The 16,107-nt window shown below is 43.9% G+C and overlaps 1 protein-coding gene across 5 annotated transcripts in view; it reads left to right on the forward strand.

The window, feature by feature from the left end:
* The window catches only part of CSMD2 (CUB and Sushi multiple domains 2), a 653,904-nt gene extending 649,742 nt beyond the window's left edge, over positions 1-4,162 (forward strand). For all 5 annotated transcript variants that reach the window (XM_029572106.1, XM_029572107.1, XM_029572104.1 and 2 more), the window contains 2 exons: positions 435-611; positions 918-4,162. In XM_029572106.1, coding sequence (XP_029427966.1) covers positions 435-594 — 160 coding nt within the window. In that variant the 3' untranslated portion in view covers positions 595-611; positions 918-4,162. The remainder of the gene's footprint in view (positions 1-434; positions 612-917) is intronic.
* The last annotated feature ends 11,945 nt before the right edge of the window (positions 4,163-16,107 follow it).

Genomic DNA, 16,107 nt, shown 5'->3' on the forward strand with positions numbered 1-16,107 from the left:
CGACATTCCTGTAAAAATATACAAATCATATCGGTTTACAATGTAACTTCAACATTCGCTCAGGGGCGGTACAAGGAACACTGGTGACAGTTAACAGAGGAAAACAGGTCAGAAACTCATCTTAACATATCATAATAATATATCTCATATTAACATGTCGTAATAATATAATAATATATCTCATATTAACATATCATAAAATAAAATCCTCTCATATCATCTCGGAAACAGACGAGATGATAACTAGAGCAAACAGAAGAACTGAGAAGTGGACTAAGGTGTCCGATTGGAATATTCACTGGGGAGAGTGAGGTTACAGGCACAGGGAGATTAAGTGTCCTGAAATATCCTGAAAAGCTGACTGGCTGTGGTGTCACTAGGACAGGAGGTGTCCTCCCAGCTTCACTACTCATGCACTTTCTTCTGCGTCTTAGGAGGAGACCTAAAGTACCCTTTAATGGCTTTGCTGGCCACGAGAACACCAATGGCCGAGCGACCTTTGAAAATCCAATGTATGATCGAAATGTGCAACCAACAGAAATCGTGGCCAGTGAGACAGAGTTCACAGTCAGCACTGTATGCACAGCCGTATAGCATGCATCCACCGTGCGGTAAGTAGCGTGCAGCTGGAAACACATTTCGATAGTGACCTGTGCGCTAGCTATTAGAAGGACAACAGCTACAGAGGTACAACTCCTCCCCTAGCGCCTCTGCAGCTGTTCTCCACTGCACCGAGAGCACCTTTCTGAACATTACTGCGGGTGGTGCTCGAAAGGGCTGTGCATCCCTCGTCATGCACGCACTGTTTCTGAGTGTGAACTCAAGCTCTGGGGAGGGAGCTGAACTCGCACAAGCTGGCATCAGGCAAACAATGTTGGCATAACAACGCAGCTCTTGTCTGTTCCTTCTGCTTTCAGTGTGCCGGAATCCTGACAGTACCATCAGCGGGACGCCTGCCTGTCACATGCTGCACTGACCTAGCTTTTACGTCAAAGGACAAACCCATCAACAAACCGTGCAAACTGGGGAGAAGCTACTGCACTTTTATCCTTTCAGCTGCTGAAGACTGTCCTGCGCCGGCACCAGAATGGGTCTGGCAGCTAACCAAAGTGTCTACCTTCAGCGCAGGAGGGCGGCTTCCTGGGCCTCAGGCCCCTGTCGGGTCCCAGCGGTGAGGAAGGAGTTGGACAGCTCATCTCTTGGCAAACCTTCAATCTGACAAAGGTTTAATTTCTTCTCTCCTCCTGTCTCCCTAGCCTGCTGCTCGGGCAGCTGTGGTTGGTGCTGGATTTATTAACTGATAGGTTTTCTCTTATAGGAAGAAAGGGGGTGGAAATCTGGCTGCTATCTAATACATTGAAAATATCAGCAGATACAAATAGCACTGAAGAAACTATTGGTTTCCATGGAAGGCAAAATGTAAACTTGCTGGAGAAGAGCTTTGGGCATTTGTATGCATGTTTTCACATGGCTTAGAAGAGAAAGAGAGTGTGTGTGTGTGTGTGTGTGTGTGCGCGCTTATTAACCGTATGCACACAATCCCCACAAACATAATATCAATAATTCTGATTTTATAAGAAATCAAAGGGATGGTTAGTGCCCTATCCAATGGTCTGGGAATAAAGATTTTAACTTTTATTCTAGAAAAGACAACTATTGACAACTGGGCAGTGCAGTGAGGCCCTACTGACCTCCAGTTTTGTGTGCAGGTAACAATAGCGCAGGCTGTAAGCCCTTCCTGGCTGCAGCTCTTTGCACACAGCAAAACTAGTCCATCAGCTAGAAGAAGTATTTCCTGTGACTTTCATCGCTTAGGTTTATCTAAAAATGCAAGAGAATAGGTGACATTAATCCTCCTTGTGCCTTTTTCCTGCTCCTAGTTGTCCTTGAAACGTTTTCTCCATGCACCCATTGGAAAGCAATCTGGGCCTTGCCAGGGCATTGCAGAAATAGGAAAGTTTTAAAAAGGTGCTTTATTTTGTTCTGTGTTTTTCCTTTTTCTACTTGTGCGGTGCTGCTGGGTTATGTCCCCCCCACAGACAGGATTGTGTTAGCTGGAATAGGGTAGTGTTCAGCCCTTCCACCTCTCTGTTTCTGCCCCTTTAGCTCCCTGTTGTCGCAATCTGAAGTGCGTATCAAAGCTTAGGATGGATCCTCTGCCCTTAAAGCCACAGCTAAGAAGAGGCAAGCGGGCACATGCTCAGGATCTCCATCAAGAAAAAGAACGTGTTAAAGACAAGCTTCATAGTCTTACAGAGGCTGGGAAAGACTTTTCCCTTTTGCATTGATTGTGTAAATCACAATGCAATAATAATGTTTTCCATTCCTACAGAAGAGATCAGAGAAATGCTGGTTATTTCTCTAGAGGGCAGGAAACTGCTGCAGCTGCTGAGCTGAAATGCAGGCCCATCACTACCTGTTCTAATAAACGGGAGAAGTTGACAAAGTTGATTCACATTGAGACAAAAAGCTTCAAATGCTGTGAGGGACTACATTTGTATTGAATTTTTTAGTACAAAGAGATGGTCCTTGTGTCACCCGTGAAGTTAAATCTGCAGCAGGAAATAAAGGCCATGTAGCAGAGCAATCCCCTACCTTACAGAGAGAGATGGGGGTCTTCTGATTTGTACCAGAGCAATCCCCTACCTTACAGAGAGAGAGAGAGAGAGAGAGACAGGGGTCTTCTGATTTGTACCAGAGCAATCCCCTACCTTACAGAGAGAGAGAGAGACGGGCGTCTTCTGATTTGTACCAGAGCAATCCCCTACCTTACAGAGAGAGAGAGAGACGGGGGTCTTCTGATTTGTACCAGAGCAATCCCCTACCTTACAGAGAGAGAGAGAGAGACGGGGGTCTTCTGATTGTACCAGAGCAATCCCCTACCTTACAGAGAGAGAGATGGGGGTCTTCTGATTTGTACCAGAGCAATCCCCTACCTTACAGAGAGAGAGAGAGACGGGGGTCTTCTGATTACAGCCGTCAGATTCTTCTTCTGTGGCAGCTTAAATCTCTCTCTTGTTGTTTCTGGGAGGAAAGGCAGAGCTGTGAATGAAGCTGGGCTCTCGCTGCAGCAGGGGTATCACCAGGCTTCTCACGCCACCCCACCCTTTTGTGACAGTCTGCAAGGAGACAAACCCAAAAGGGAAGGAGTGCCGGGGGTACCCATTTATCCACCAACTGCCCCTCATTAGGGCATTTTATTTGCCCTAAGTAGTTCTTCATGAGAATTATTCCTCCGGTGAGATGTGCGATGGGCTCGTTGTTCTCACTGCACATAATAAAACCTGCTTCTGACATGAGGCCGTCCCCAGGGGGCTATTTTTGCCACCTTGGGCGTATGACATGTTTGCCCTACCCCATGTCTTCTAAATTAAATCCTCCCTCAGGTGTGTGTTCAGAGAACGATGGTGTCCCACCGCCTGTACCCAGCGTACCTGAGGCTTCCCTAGGATAATAGAAGGACGTAGTTTCCCCACTCATCGAGATCAGTACATGGAGTAAATGAGCCGGTTCCTGGGACTTGCAGTATGGGGACCCGGCTGAGCAACTGTATGCATCCCTGAGCACTGGGTCCTTACCTATTGGGAAGTGGGCTGCGACTCCTCAGTGGGGATATGACATGCATAAAACCACAAATCCCAGAGCACTGTGTTACGGAAGAGAATGGAGGCCTGCCCTGGCTCATAGGATGGGTTCCCCTGCTGTGCGTCAGTGCAAGGGGGGAGGACCAGCCCGAACTGCCTCCATCCCAGCCCCCCTCACGCTACCAATCAGGAGAGAGAACTCTTTCAAGCCGTGATCTATTTTCATTATTGTGACCATAAGCATTATGTTAGAAAAATGTGTAAAAGAAAAAAAAGTATTCTTTTGTACAGAGATATATTTTTATGAAGAAACATTTGTACAGGAACAAATGTAAATGCTTTTTTTCCCATTATTGTAGTTCATGGTAGTGAGCGCAGGCTTTTTTTTGTAAATGTAATAAAATGTGTAAATATGCTGTAAATATGTAATTATACCTAGATGGCTTGTCCGCAATATATAATTTAATTTATGGCTCTCTATATGAGGTTCTTCGGTGTCTCCACACTTTTTCTTTCCTGAATTTCAAAGCTATTTTAAATTTTTTGAATTCAAATAAAAATACACATTTTTGCAGTGATTTTCTCATGCCTGCTTTGTAACGTAGAAAATGATGGTAGATAGAGACCAAAATGGCCCATCCAGGCTGCCCAGCAAGGTGTTTAGCGTTGTGACTGACCCTGGACCAGAAACATTCATTTCTCCCCTCCAGCCACTAGGGACCCTCTGTGTTTAGAGATTCAGCCATCTCTTCTAGGAGGGCTTTCTGTGAAAAAGTAGTTCCCGACACTGTTCCTGAATCAGCCCCCTAGGTGCATCCTACAGCTTCCTCTCCGTTGGGAAAGGTGCAATGCCTGTGCATTATTCTTTTGTCAGGTATTTAAAAGTCTGTCTCATCCCCCGCTCTCTCCTCAGGTTTATCTCTCCATCTCCTATGGTTTTTAGTGCAGACCCCACACCATTTTGGTTGCCTTTTTCTGGAGCATTTCTAACATCATTTTTGAGATATGGAGTCAGAAGAGAACACGGTACTCACCTCTTTCTTTCCTGTGGGTTATGCCTTCCTCTATGCAGCCCAGCATTCCTCTAGCCTTCATCTCCACATTGTCCCCTTATTTTGCTCCCTTGCGATCACTGGACACCATCACCCGGAGGCCTCTCTCCCAGTCCATGCACGTACATGGAGCTCCGCTGGACTGCGGCATCCCAGATGCATGACTGTGCTCTTCCTGGTACTGAATCCCAGCTGCGAAACCTTCAACTGCTGTTCATTCTCTCCTCTCCTGCACTGGAGGGTCCACTCTGTTACAGATCTTAGCATCATCCGCAAAAAGGAAATCTTTTCCTTCTAAACCATTCACACAGATACTGAAGAGAACCGTCCCTGAGACACTGCATGAATCCTCCTTACCTTACTGCAGGGTGAGTTCTGTTTGCCATGGTGGCCACCAGCCACGGCCCTGCAGCGATTGCTCACACCAAACAAATGGGGTTCTGATGCGCTGGGCTGCCGGCAGCCACAGCCCAATGCCCCTCAAATCCCTTCTTCACAGGGCTGGATTTCAGACTGTCCAAACGCATCCTCTCTCATGAGTATGCAGGGTTTGGTATGAAAACCAGGAACGGATCCACTGGTGTCCAACCATCCACTAGTCTCCCAGTTCATGAAGGGCATTCTATGGCTGCGATCATCGGTACAGAAGCCACCTGTTCTGTGGGACCTTAATCTAGTACTGAAACAGCTTTCGCTTCCCCCCCTTCAAACATCTGGAAAGTACTCATATGAGAGATCTCTCATAGAAGGTTCTGTTTTTGGTCGCCCTGAATTCCGCAGGCTCTGGTTCACTATTCGCCATACTTTCAATTTCATTACGACAAAGTGATTTTACGGACACAGCCCTCATTCTTACCCAAGGTGGTATCAGCTTTCCATATTAATCAAACCATCACTCTGCTGCCCTTCATTCCGAAGCCATACAAAGATGAAGGTGAGCAACGGCTCCACATGCTGGACTGCAAGTGAGTCTTGCTCTACTATAAGGGGCGGATTTTAAAAGCCCTGCTCGCGTAAATCCGCCCGGATTTACGCGAGCAGGGCCTTGCGCGCCGGCGTGCCTATTTTCCATAGGCCTGTCGGCGCGCGCAGAGCCCCGGGATTCGCGTAAGTCCCGGGGTTTTTTGGCGGGGGCGTGGCTGATCGACGCCGCGTTTTGGGGGTGGGACGCGGCGTTTCGGGGGTGGGCCCGGGGGCGTGGCCGCGCCCTCCGGAACCGCCCCTGGGTTGTGTCTCGGCGCGCCAGCGGCCCGCTGCCGCGCGTGGATTTACTTCTCCCTCCGGGAGGCGTAAATCCATGAACACAGGTAGGGGGGGGGGGTTTAGATAGGGCCGGGGGGTGGGTTAGGTAGAGGAAGGGAGGGGAAGGTGAGGGGAGGGCGAAAGAGAGTTCCCTCCGAGGCCGCTCCGATTTCGAAGCGGCCTCGGAGGGAATGGAGGCAGGCTGCGCGGCTCAGCGTGCGCCGGCTGCCCAAAATCGGCAGCCTTGCGCGCGCCGATCCTGGATTTTAGAAGATACTAAAATCCAGCGTACTTTTGTTTGCGACTGGTGCGCCATCGCATTTTTTAAAAATCTACACCTAAGCGTAGAATGCACTTCGAATCTAGAGCCTCACAGCTATTTGTTTCCTTTAACCCGAATGCCCCGAGAATACTAGTCTCCAAAAGGACTCACAATCAAAGACCCTGACCAGTTTGCCAAAGGCCCATCAAGTGAGAGTGATGGCAGCGTCAGTAGCTCACCTGCAAGAAGTTCCTGTAATGGACATCTGTAAAGCTGCTACGTGGTCCTCGCTGCATACTTTCACTTTCCATTACTGTCTCGATCAGCAAGCCGCTGCAGATGCGGTGATGGGCAGGGACCACGGAAAGAGACTGTCCGCTATCCCGAATCAGGTTGGGCGCAACAGGTCTTTTACAGCCTCGGGAACTGCACTCACAACCTTCAGCTGGAGACTCCCAGACAGCATGGCTAATTCAGCTTGCTTATCTGCGGGGGAAAAAGCAAGTTTGCTTACCATAAATGGTGTTTTCCATAGATAGCAAGATGAATTAGCCATGCTGACCCGCCCACTTCCCAGACAGTCTCCACTTCACACTTTGCAGACACGCTTTGGAATAGACTGAAGAGAAAATGGAGCCGTGCGGCCATACACAAAGCAGAGCTCTGACATCTTTAAAAAGCTCCGCCTGGGTGGGGTTAAGAGAGCTTTCCAAGATGGCAACCTGAACGGTTGTGGCATGAGGAGCTCCTGATTCTTTTTCTTATTACTCGTTTTTGGCATGCTTCACACTAAATAGAAAGCCCAGGTGAGGAGTGGAGAGAGTTCCTCCACTCCTCTGGAATCATCTCAGCCCAAGATTGGGAGCTTTTTCGCCGCTGTTCCCCCACCAACGCCGGGAGATTGGGTCGCTGGGGAGCAAGCTTTGGAGCGTGAACTGGTCTCCCCGACTGAGACATCGTTAAGCTCCGGATCACCTACAAGGCCAGTGCCTCCAGGCCGCGACGAGGAATTGAGGCTGCAGAGTGTCGTGAGCCCAACGGAGGTAATCCAAAGAGGGGCCAGAATACCCGAGTGAGCTGGAATTGTGGAAGGACTCACCATGAAGGAGCAAGAAGACAAAGTAGAGCCCGGAGGAGCAGTGGGAGAAAATGGGCTAGACTCTGTTGCAAGGATAAGAACCGCGGGTCTTGGAAATGGCAACGGCCTAGCAGTGGGCGTGGGCAAAGAAGTGAGCCAGGAACTCTCATTGCAAAAGAAACTGTTACCTGATTCGGAGATAACACTTCATTCTATTTGGAAAGCTCTCCAATCGCTAGAGAAAGCGATACTGGGTTTGATTAAGGAGGTTATTGAAGTAAAACAACAAGTTAAGAATAATGCTACTGAGATAATTATACAAAATAATAAAATGGAAAAACGAGTAACAGAAGTGGAGAAAATTCACTCAGCAACGGTCTTAAATGACATTGAAGTAAATAAAAGGCTTGAAAAGGTTGAGAATAACTTAAGAGCACACAACTTAAGATTTCTAAATTTCCCTGTATTGAGAAATATTTCCCCTATTGATCTATTTAAGTTGTATGTTACTCAAATTCTAAAGGTTCCGGAAGAACTTAAGCCAGTTGTCTCAAAGGCCTATTATTAATACTCCACTGAAAATAATCGTTAAACTACAGTAGAACAAGACATCCCAGATTTAACAACTTTGCTGAATTCATCACAAGACCTGATAGTATCTTATCGTAGACCCCTCCTGGTTACATCTACATTCTTGATGGATAAGAATAATATTTTCAAACAATATTTCAGGAACAACCAAGTTTTATTTTTTGGACAAAATGTCTGGTGCTATCAAGACTTGGTGAAGCAGACACAACTGAGAAGAAAAAATGTTCTTGATTTAAGGGGAGAAGCAGTGCAGAAAGGTGCTACCTTCAAACTGCAATTTCCATGCAAGTGTTGCCTGTTGTATCAGGGACAGCTCTATGTGTTTTTTGATCCAATACAAATGAAAGCGTTTCTGGACACTCACTCTAGCCCCACATAGGCCTGCTGTTTGATGTATTAATATAGTGGGGGGAACGACTGTTCAGGCTGACTTTTTTTTTCTACTTGTTATTGCTCTAATTATAAGCTCTCCCATTATTTCTTCTATTTGACTATAATACAGAAGTCCAATTATAAGTAATTATTTTCCCATATAGATTTATTACTATTCCTGTATTGTAGGAAATTTTATTAACAAGTGGATGCTTGTAAATTGTATAAATGCATAAATAAAAAGTTAAAAAAAAAAAAAAAGCTCCGCCTAGCCATCCTGGAGGGACGTCCAGACAGCATGGTTAATTCATCCCACTATCTACAGAAAACACCATTTACGGTAAGCAAACTTGCTTTTTTGTTCTCCCTACATACACTTTTTGACAGTGACATACCATCCTCAAAGGATGATATACAATTCATAGATACTGTCAAATTCAGGCAGTGGCCTGATTGAGGATCCTGCCAATTTGTCATCAAAAGAACAATTGCAGCAGGAATTATGTCTCGTCAGTGAATTAGATGGCATGTCCTTGTTCAGGAGAGACATAAGAATGTACAACAAAATCTTTGATATCTTTCTCCTTAGTACAGGCCACCATAGGAGGTTGTGAGAAACCAGGATGCAGCTTCAAAATGACCCATTATTTCAACTTGTTGAAATAATGGGTCCCATATAGTCAACAAGACTAACTTGTTGACTATATGGGAGAATCCAAGCACACAGACCATTCTAATATTAGATAGCTGTTCCTGATTGCATAATAACCACTCACGTTCAGCATTATAAGCTCTCTTATATGCCACCCTAATTGCCGCAAACGGTTAGCCTCTGGCAATAAGGCAAGTACTCAAATCACGAGCTCAAGTGAAAAACTCTTCCTTACAAGAGCAAGTACGGTGCATGCATAAAACCTGGCCTATTGGCAGCTGGAATTGAAACCTCTAAGGATGGAAACTTGTAAAGGTCAGCAATGTGTTCCTCTCCATCGGCTTACGATACAGTGATGCGTCTAAATGATTATGATCCCTGTAGACCAAAATGTCCAAAAAATAAATCTTGTGTTCATCAAATGTTAATATAAATTGTAAATTAGAATCAAAAGCATTGAGCCAATCCACAAATGACTATAGTTGTCCTACTGAAGATGTCCAAAGAAAGGAAATCTCACCTATAAATCTGGACCAAGACTTACTGTGTCCAAAAAGTTGGAGAACAATACAAAGCCTATTTTTCAAATTGTGCCACATACAAGTTAGCCACACTAGAGGCCACTGTGGCCCCCATTGCAGTACCATGATGTTGTAAATAACATTCTTGTGAGAAGCAGAAATAAGTTGACACATTGCAATTTCGGCCATTCTCAAAGTAAATCCCAAAGGAATGCATTGTGGTCTTGCTCTTTGTGACAGCACCCGTTCTATTGTTGTTGGTGAACATTAGTGTACAAGGAGCACATACTGAAAGACACCATAATAAATCCTGAACTCAGCATTTTGACAGATTGTAGGATGTTTAACATATGTTAGAGTCTTTAATATATGAAAAAACAGAGAAAGTATCTGTGGACATTCCTAGATGAAGCCAAAGGAGTTTTACACTGGTAGTGCCTATTATGATGGCTGATCGATAAATCTGAGTATTTACGCTGTGGAGGGTTTCTAGCAGGGTAAGGACTTTCTGATCCATTTGACCGCATTGCTTTAATTTGCTTTGTCTTAATGATTTATGAGTTTTTATCTTTTTATTGTTTTCTAACATTTTTATCCTATGTCATGTCAAAATTTTGTTTTTGGTTTTATGACTTCCTTTGGTTTATATCCAAGGGTACGTCTGAAAATTGTAAATCACTTAGAGCTTAGGCAGTTAGTGATCAAGGAATGCAAATAAATATATAAATTAAATACTGTGGATCCCCAGCCAAGGAGAACTCCGAAATTGTTTAGCTGCCAAGTGAATTACCTAAACATGCGTTTCTAGTAGCATTGTGGATTAAATCTGTTTCAAATAAACTGTAACATTACAGACCCAACAGACAAACAAATCAGGCTTTCCTCTTTGTAAACTCCACCTGGCTAGGTAATTTTCAGAGCACTAATAATCCCTGCAGGCCAGAGGTAAGGGATTCTGGATTTGCCTGAGGCTCATGGCTTCTGCCTATCAGTGATAATTGCTTAAATGTTCCTACTTTCTTAAGATTTATTATTCAAATAATCTACTAATTATGCAGTTTGCACAATTACAGAGTCTTCAATACATGAGTTCACACCTGGAAAAAAAAAGTAGGAGGAAGGATTTGGGAACAAATTATCATAATTGCCCCTTCTAGCACTGCGGTTAAAAAAACAGCTGTAATAATATTAAGATGCCAAGCTGTTATTTTCTAAGCAGGCGATGCCTGGTAGAGGAGCAAGGATAAAGGATCTCTGCACCAGCTACTGGGGTGCGTTTAGCCTCCACGGACTCCCAGTCGCCTCCTGGATCTCTGCATGTGTGCACATGTGAGGAGCACACTCACAGCTGAGCTGTCCCACTTTGCTCTGTATCAGGTTTTATCCCTTCAAACTAATGTCACTATTAGGTAAAACTAACTTTTATTGGGAGTAGGAGAGGACATGGGGATTCCTATGCTGGAGATTATTAATTAAAAATACTGTAAATTAGATTTACAAGAGTTCAGGGAAAGTCAAAATAACCCATGTAGGGAGACCGTTTGAAAACAGGTTCACAGCAAGAAGCTGAAATACATGGGGAATTGATAGATTTGCTTTAAGAACATAAGAAAATGCCATGCTGGGTCAGACCAAGGGTCCATCAAGCCCAGCATCCTGTTTCCAACAGTGGCCAATCCAGGCTACAAGTACCTGGCAGGATCCCAAAAACTAAGTCTATTCCATGTTACTGTTGCTAGTAATAGCAGTGGTTATTATCTAAGTCAACTTAATTAATAGCAGGTAATGGACTTCTCCTCCAAGAACTTATCCAATCCTTTTCTAAACACAGCTATACTAACTGCACTAACCACATTCTCTGGCAACAAATTCCAGAATTTAATTGTGCGCCGAGTAAAAAAGAACTTTCTCCAATTAGTTTTAAATGTGCCACATGCTAACTTCATGGAGTGCCCCCTAGTCCTTCTATTATTCGAAAGAGTAAAAAACTGATTCACATCTACCCGTTCTAGACCTCTCATGATTTTAAAGACCTCTATCATATCCCCTCTCAGTCGTCTCTTCTCCAAGCTGAACAGCCCTAACCTCTTTAGTCTTTCCTCATAGGGGAGCTGTTCCATCCCCTTTATCATTTTGGTTGCCCTTCTCTGTACCATCTCCATCACAACTATATCTTTTTTGAGATGCGGCAACCAGAATTGTACACAGTATTCAAGTTGCAGTCTCACCATGGAGCGATATAGAGGCATTATGACATTTTCTGTTTTATTCACCATTCCCTTTCTAATAATTCTCAACATTCTGTTTGCTTTTTTGACTGCTGCAGCATACTGAGCCGACGAATTCAATGTGTTATCCACTATGACGCCTAGATCTCTTTCTTGGGTAGAAGCTCCTAATATGGAACCTGACATTGCGTAACTATAGCATTGTGTAACTATAGCTTTAAAAGCACCGTCCCTTCCTACTCTCTCTGTTCTCTCATCTCTCTCTCTCTCTCCTCCCTCCAATTTCAGATCATGGACAGACCGCTCCAGTCTCTTGGGGGTCACCTCGCACACTGCACTAGCAAACCAAGATTTTTTCCATAATTATTGGATGCTAAAAAGGGAAGGGGAATTCTTTTCTGCCCTTCTCTGGTTCTGCTGCATCCAAGCAATAGACAGAAGACAAGTGTGGACGTATGGCCCAATTTTAATCGGGCAACGAATGTATAAAACGGGGGTTTCGGGTATGGCCGGGCCTTGCACGCCCTGTGAGCATTTTAGAATGGGTTTGGCCAAGCGCATAACCTCCATTACGCGCCAAAGTGCCGGGCCCTGCAAAAGGGGCGGGCTGGAGTTTGTGGTCTGGTTGGCACCATTAGCCCCTGTCCGACATGCAGAGATTACTTATTTATTTATTTATTTATTTTATTTAAGACATTTCTATACCGTCTTTACCAATATAAAATTGACCAAAACGGTTTACAATGGTATTAAAATAAAACTAAAATATAAACTAAACTAAGAAAAATAAAAATAAATAAATTTAAATAAAATAAAATAAATAACAATAGGAGAAAAAACAACTTATATGATAAGACCCTAAACTTTCTTTTAGCAACTTACTATGCCATAAACTATACTCCCTATACTTGAAACTACTAAAAACAAGAGACAGCCAGAAGGCACGAAGAAGCCGAAAAACCTCTGCTCCCGGGAAGCAGTAAGTATTAAAATTAAAAAATTAGGGAGAGGTAGGGTTAGGTTAGAAGTCGGGGAGGAGAGGGGAAGTGGTAGAAAGGTTAGGGATAGGCAAGTTCCCTCCCAGCCTGCTCCTTAATTGCAGCGGACTGGGAAGAAACTGAGGGAGGCCCGATTGCGTCGCCGCATGCATTTTGCTAAACGTTCCGCCGCCCCCCCCCCCCCCCCGCACTGTTACTGAGGTTACTATAATCCTTTCCAAGAGAGAGATTTGACTATGCACTGCTCTGATGATTACTTAACAATATATTAAGTTATTAATAATAATGAGGACTCTGGATTTGTTTTATGTCATGGACATGGCTAAATCTTGTATTTTAAATCTATGTTTCTGGCAACTGGCAGTGTGGAACGAGGTCTTGTAAAACCTTAGGAATGGGTAGGTTCAGCCTTTGCTTGCTCAGGCACTTGGATAAAGTTTAAGATGCCTGGGAAGTGTTCTGTTGTCTGTGCTTCCTCCTCTGCCAATATTTTATAGGAAGGCAGGGTAGGACGTCTTCCAGTGGGGTAGAACCTCTACTAGTTGGCGCCAGTGAAGGGTTGGAGGAGAGCCTGCGGATTCCTCTAAAGACTGGAACGAGTGAGACTCCAAAGATGAAATGAGAACGGGAGGCTTCCTCAGTAAATGTTTGTCTTTCAAAGATAGAGAAGTGAGGTTTTCTCTCTTCTTGTGACTAATAAGGTGGAATAGGAAACAGAGTGAGGCTCAGGGAAATACTCTTTCTGCCAGGAAGAGCTGGTTAAAGAGTTACAGAGGCAGTGTCTAACGCTGGCAGGAGGAAGAGTCCTTGCAGCCTGGCGTTCAGAGATTCTAACCTCTTGGTTTTAGGAACTGGTCACTCTGATCTTTCTTCCTTGTGTGACGGGCAGGACAACTGGTACTTTATCTTTAGGGACACTTTGTTTTTCATTTTTATTTTATTTTTCCTGTGAATTTATACTTTTTATTACAACAAGAATAAAACTTTTATTAATCGGGAACCATGCAGAGTAATTTTTCCACAGATTTCTCCCATTTTTGCTTTTGCTGTAAGTAACCTTGATAAACTCCCAGAAAAAAATAAAAACTGAAAATGAAGGTCCCTATTTATCTTGTGCTCGCTGATACATCCTTACGGACTGCGCAATTGCACATATCATGTGAGGAGGCCCAGACAACGGACACAGGTTTTATGCAGCTTGAAGCTGGCCAGCCTGTGCCCTTATTTGGTACTAAACTTAAATGGTTTCTTACAGGACCCCAAGGACTTCAACAGGGGGAGGAACAAAAAAGAAATTTAGAAGAGAAAAATATTTTTATTTATTTATTTATTTATTTAGGTGTTTTATATACCGTCGTTCCAAAAGAAGATCACAATGGTTTACAAAGTCAGCTTTAAAATTCTTGGTCGACATTCACAAACTTTGTCAGCTTTCATATTCTATATCAACACAACAGCAAATGCATGTTCTCGTTCATATCCATACATATTCTAGGTCAACACAACAGCAAATGCATGTTCTCGTTCATATCCATACATATTCTATATGAACACAACAGCAAATACATGTTCTCGTTCAAATCCATACATATTCTATAATCAACACAACAGCAAATGCATGTTCTCGTTCATATCCATACATATTCTACGTCAACACAACAGCAAATGCATGTTCTCGTTCAAATCCATACATATTCTATAATCAACACAACAGCAAATGCATGTTCTCGTTCATATCCATACATATTCTACGTCAACACAACAGCAAATGCATGTTCTCGTTCATATCCATACATATTCTACGTCAACACAACAGCAAATGCATGTTCTCGTTCATATCCATACATATTCTACGTCAACACAACAGCAAATGCATGTTCTCGTTCATATCCATACATATTCTATAATCAACTCAACAGCAAATGCATGTTCTCGTTTATATCCATACATATTCTTTTTAGGAAATTTGATTTAAAAAAAATGGGAAAATACACGAATATGAGAAGTTTTCAAAAGGAATAAATCCCAAAACCACAGCAGCAGCCAGAGCGAGCGCAAACTTGTCCTTACGCTTTGGCAGAAGAAAAAAAGCCTTGATGAAATCTGCGCAGCCACTGCATAGCAATAGGTACAGATACTTGGAAAGACTGGTAGGTCTTTCTGAGGTCTGAGAGCGCTCAGTGTCAGCATCATATGAGAACGTCACCCGCTTATGTGCCTGAATGTGTAACCGAGCTCTGCTTTCCATGTATAAACAGCCCCCCTGTGCCATGTTGTGCTGAAGAGCTTGCTTGGTCCTACAGGGGTTTATTTTATTAAAAAGAGGAACGAGCAGTGAGAGTGCAAGATGACCCCGGTGAGGTCGAGCTCCTGAAAACCAGACCAGCCTGACTTAAGCTACCCGAAATCTAATGGTTCCCTCTGTGTAGATAACCCGTCTCCCCTGGAATTTAGCCTGCTTTCTAAAGGAAGAGAAGGCTTACGAGATCGGTGCTGAGTGGAACCTCTTGTAGTTTTCCAAAATGTTCATTGAAAAAGCATCCTACACACACACCCCAACCCTCATGCCCTGCCACGCCCCTTTTGTGGTCCACTAGGAGCCTAAATAGTCTGCTTTGCTCCAACGAACTGGACCACCTCCTACAGCTGTTAATTTCTTGTCATCCACAGATTGCTTTCAACTAATTTTCAGATTTAGCCTTTTCTAGTTGAAATATATAACACTGAAGTGTGTCACTCGACCCAAGGCAGCCAACTAGCCGTTTTCTCTGAACCTTTTGGGATGGCCCTCTGTAAAGAGTCACATCCATCACTCAGCTGAAGGGATTGTGTGCCACCCAGCTCCCCAAAGATGACTTGGTGACAACCGCAACAGCACAAATAAATGGCTGAGCATCAGCATTCAGCCTTTGCTGCAGAGATAAATCTGTCATTTCTAGTCTCAATTTTTTTCTTTGTAATTCTTTTAGGAAATATTTTGGCTTGCAGGCACTCTCCCGCAGTTTTTAATTTAGCAGAAACAATAAGTATTTATGGAGCTAATTAACACTAATTTATATCAGCCCCTAGTAAATGAGCTTTAACCTCTGGAGGTGCAACAAGCAGCACACTCAGTACTAGCACTCCCTCTCGCCTTTCTATAGACATTTCCACCATTACTGCTGCGTCTCTCTCACTAATTGTTTTCATTAGACAAAACTGTTCTTCTATTCCCTGCTTACTTAAGTGCCTTTCAAAATCATAGCAGAGTCTTTTTATATCTCCTTTTGATTCTGCATTCCCTCCCTACCTATTCACTTGCCAATTTTCACAAGCGAGCCCATTCATGGTGCCACTGCAACACAAGCAGACGTCCCCTTCAGCAACGAGAGGGGTGGGGAGCACAAAGGAAGCGAAAGCCAAACCCCTCCTACCTGCGAACAAGCACCGCCTTTCCCCAAATCCATCTGAAGAAAAGCTACGTCCAGCATCTTAGCAGATGCCAGTATTAGCCAGGTCAGCAGTGCTTACAAAAGAATTAGACATCT

This window comes from Rhinatrema bivittatum, chromosome 11, assembly GCF_901001135.1.
Source record: "Rhinatrema bivittatum chromosome 11, aRhiBiv1.1, whole genome shotgun sequence".
NCBI lineage: Eukaryota > Metazoa > Chordata > Amphibia > Gymnophiona > Rhinatrematidae > Rhinatrema > Rhinatrema bivittatum.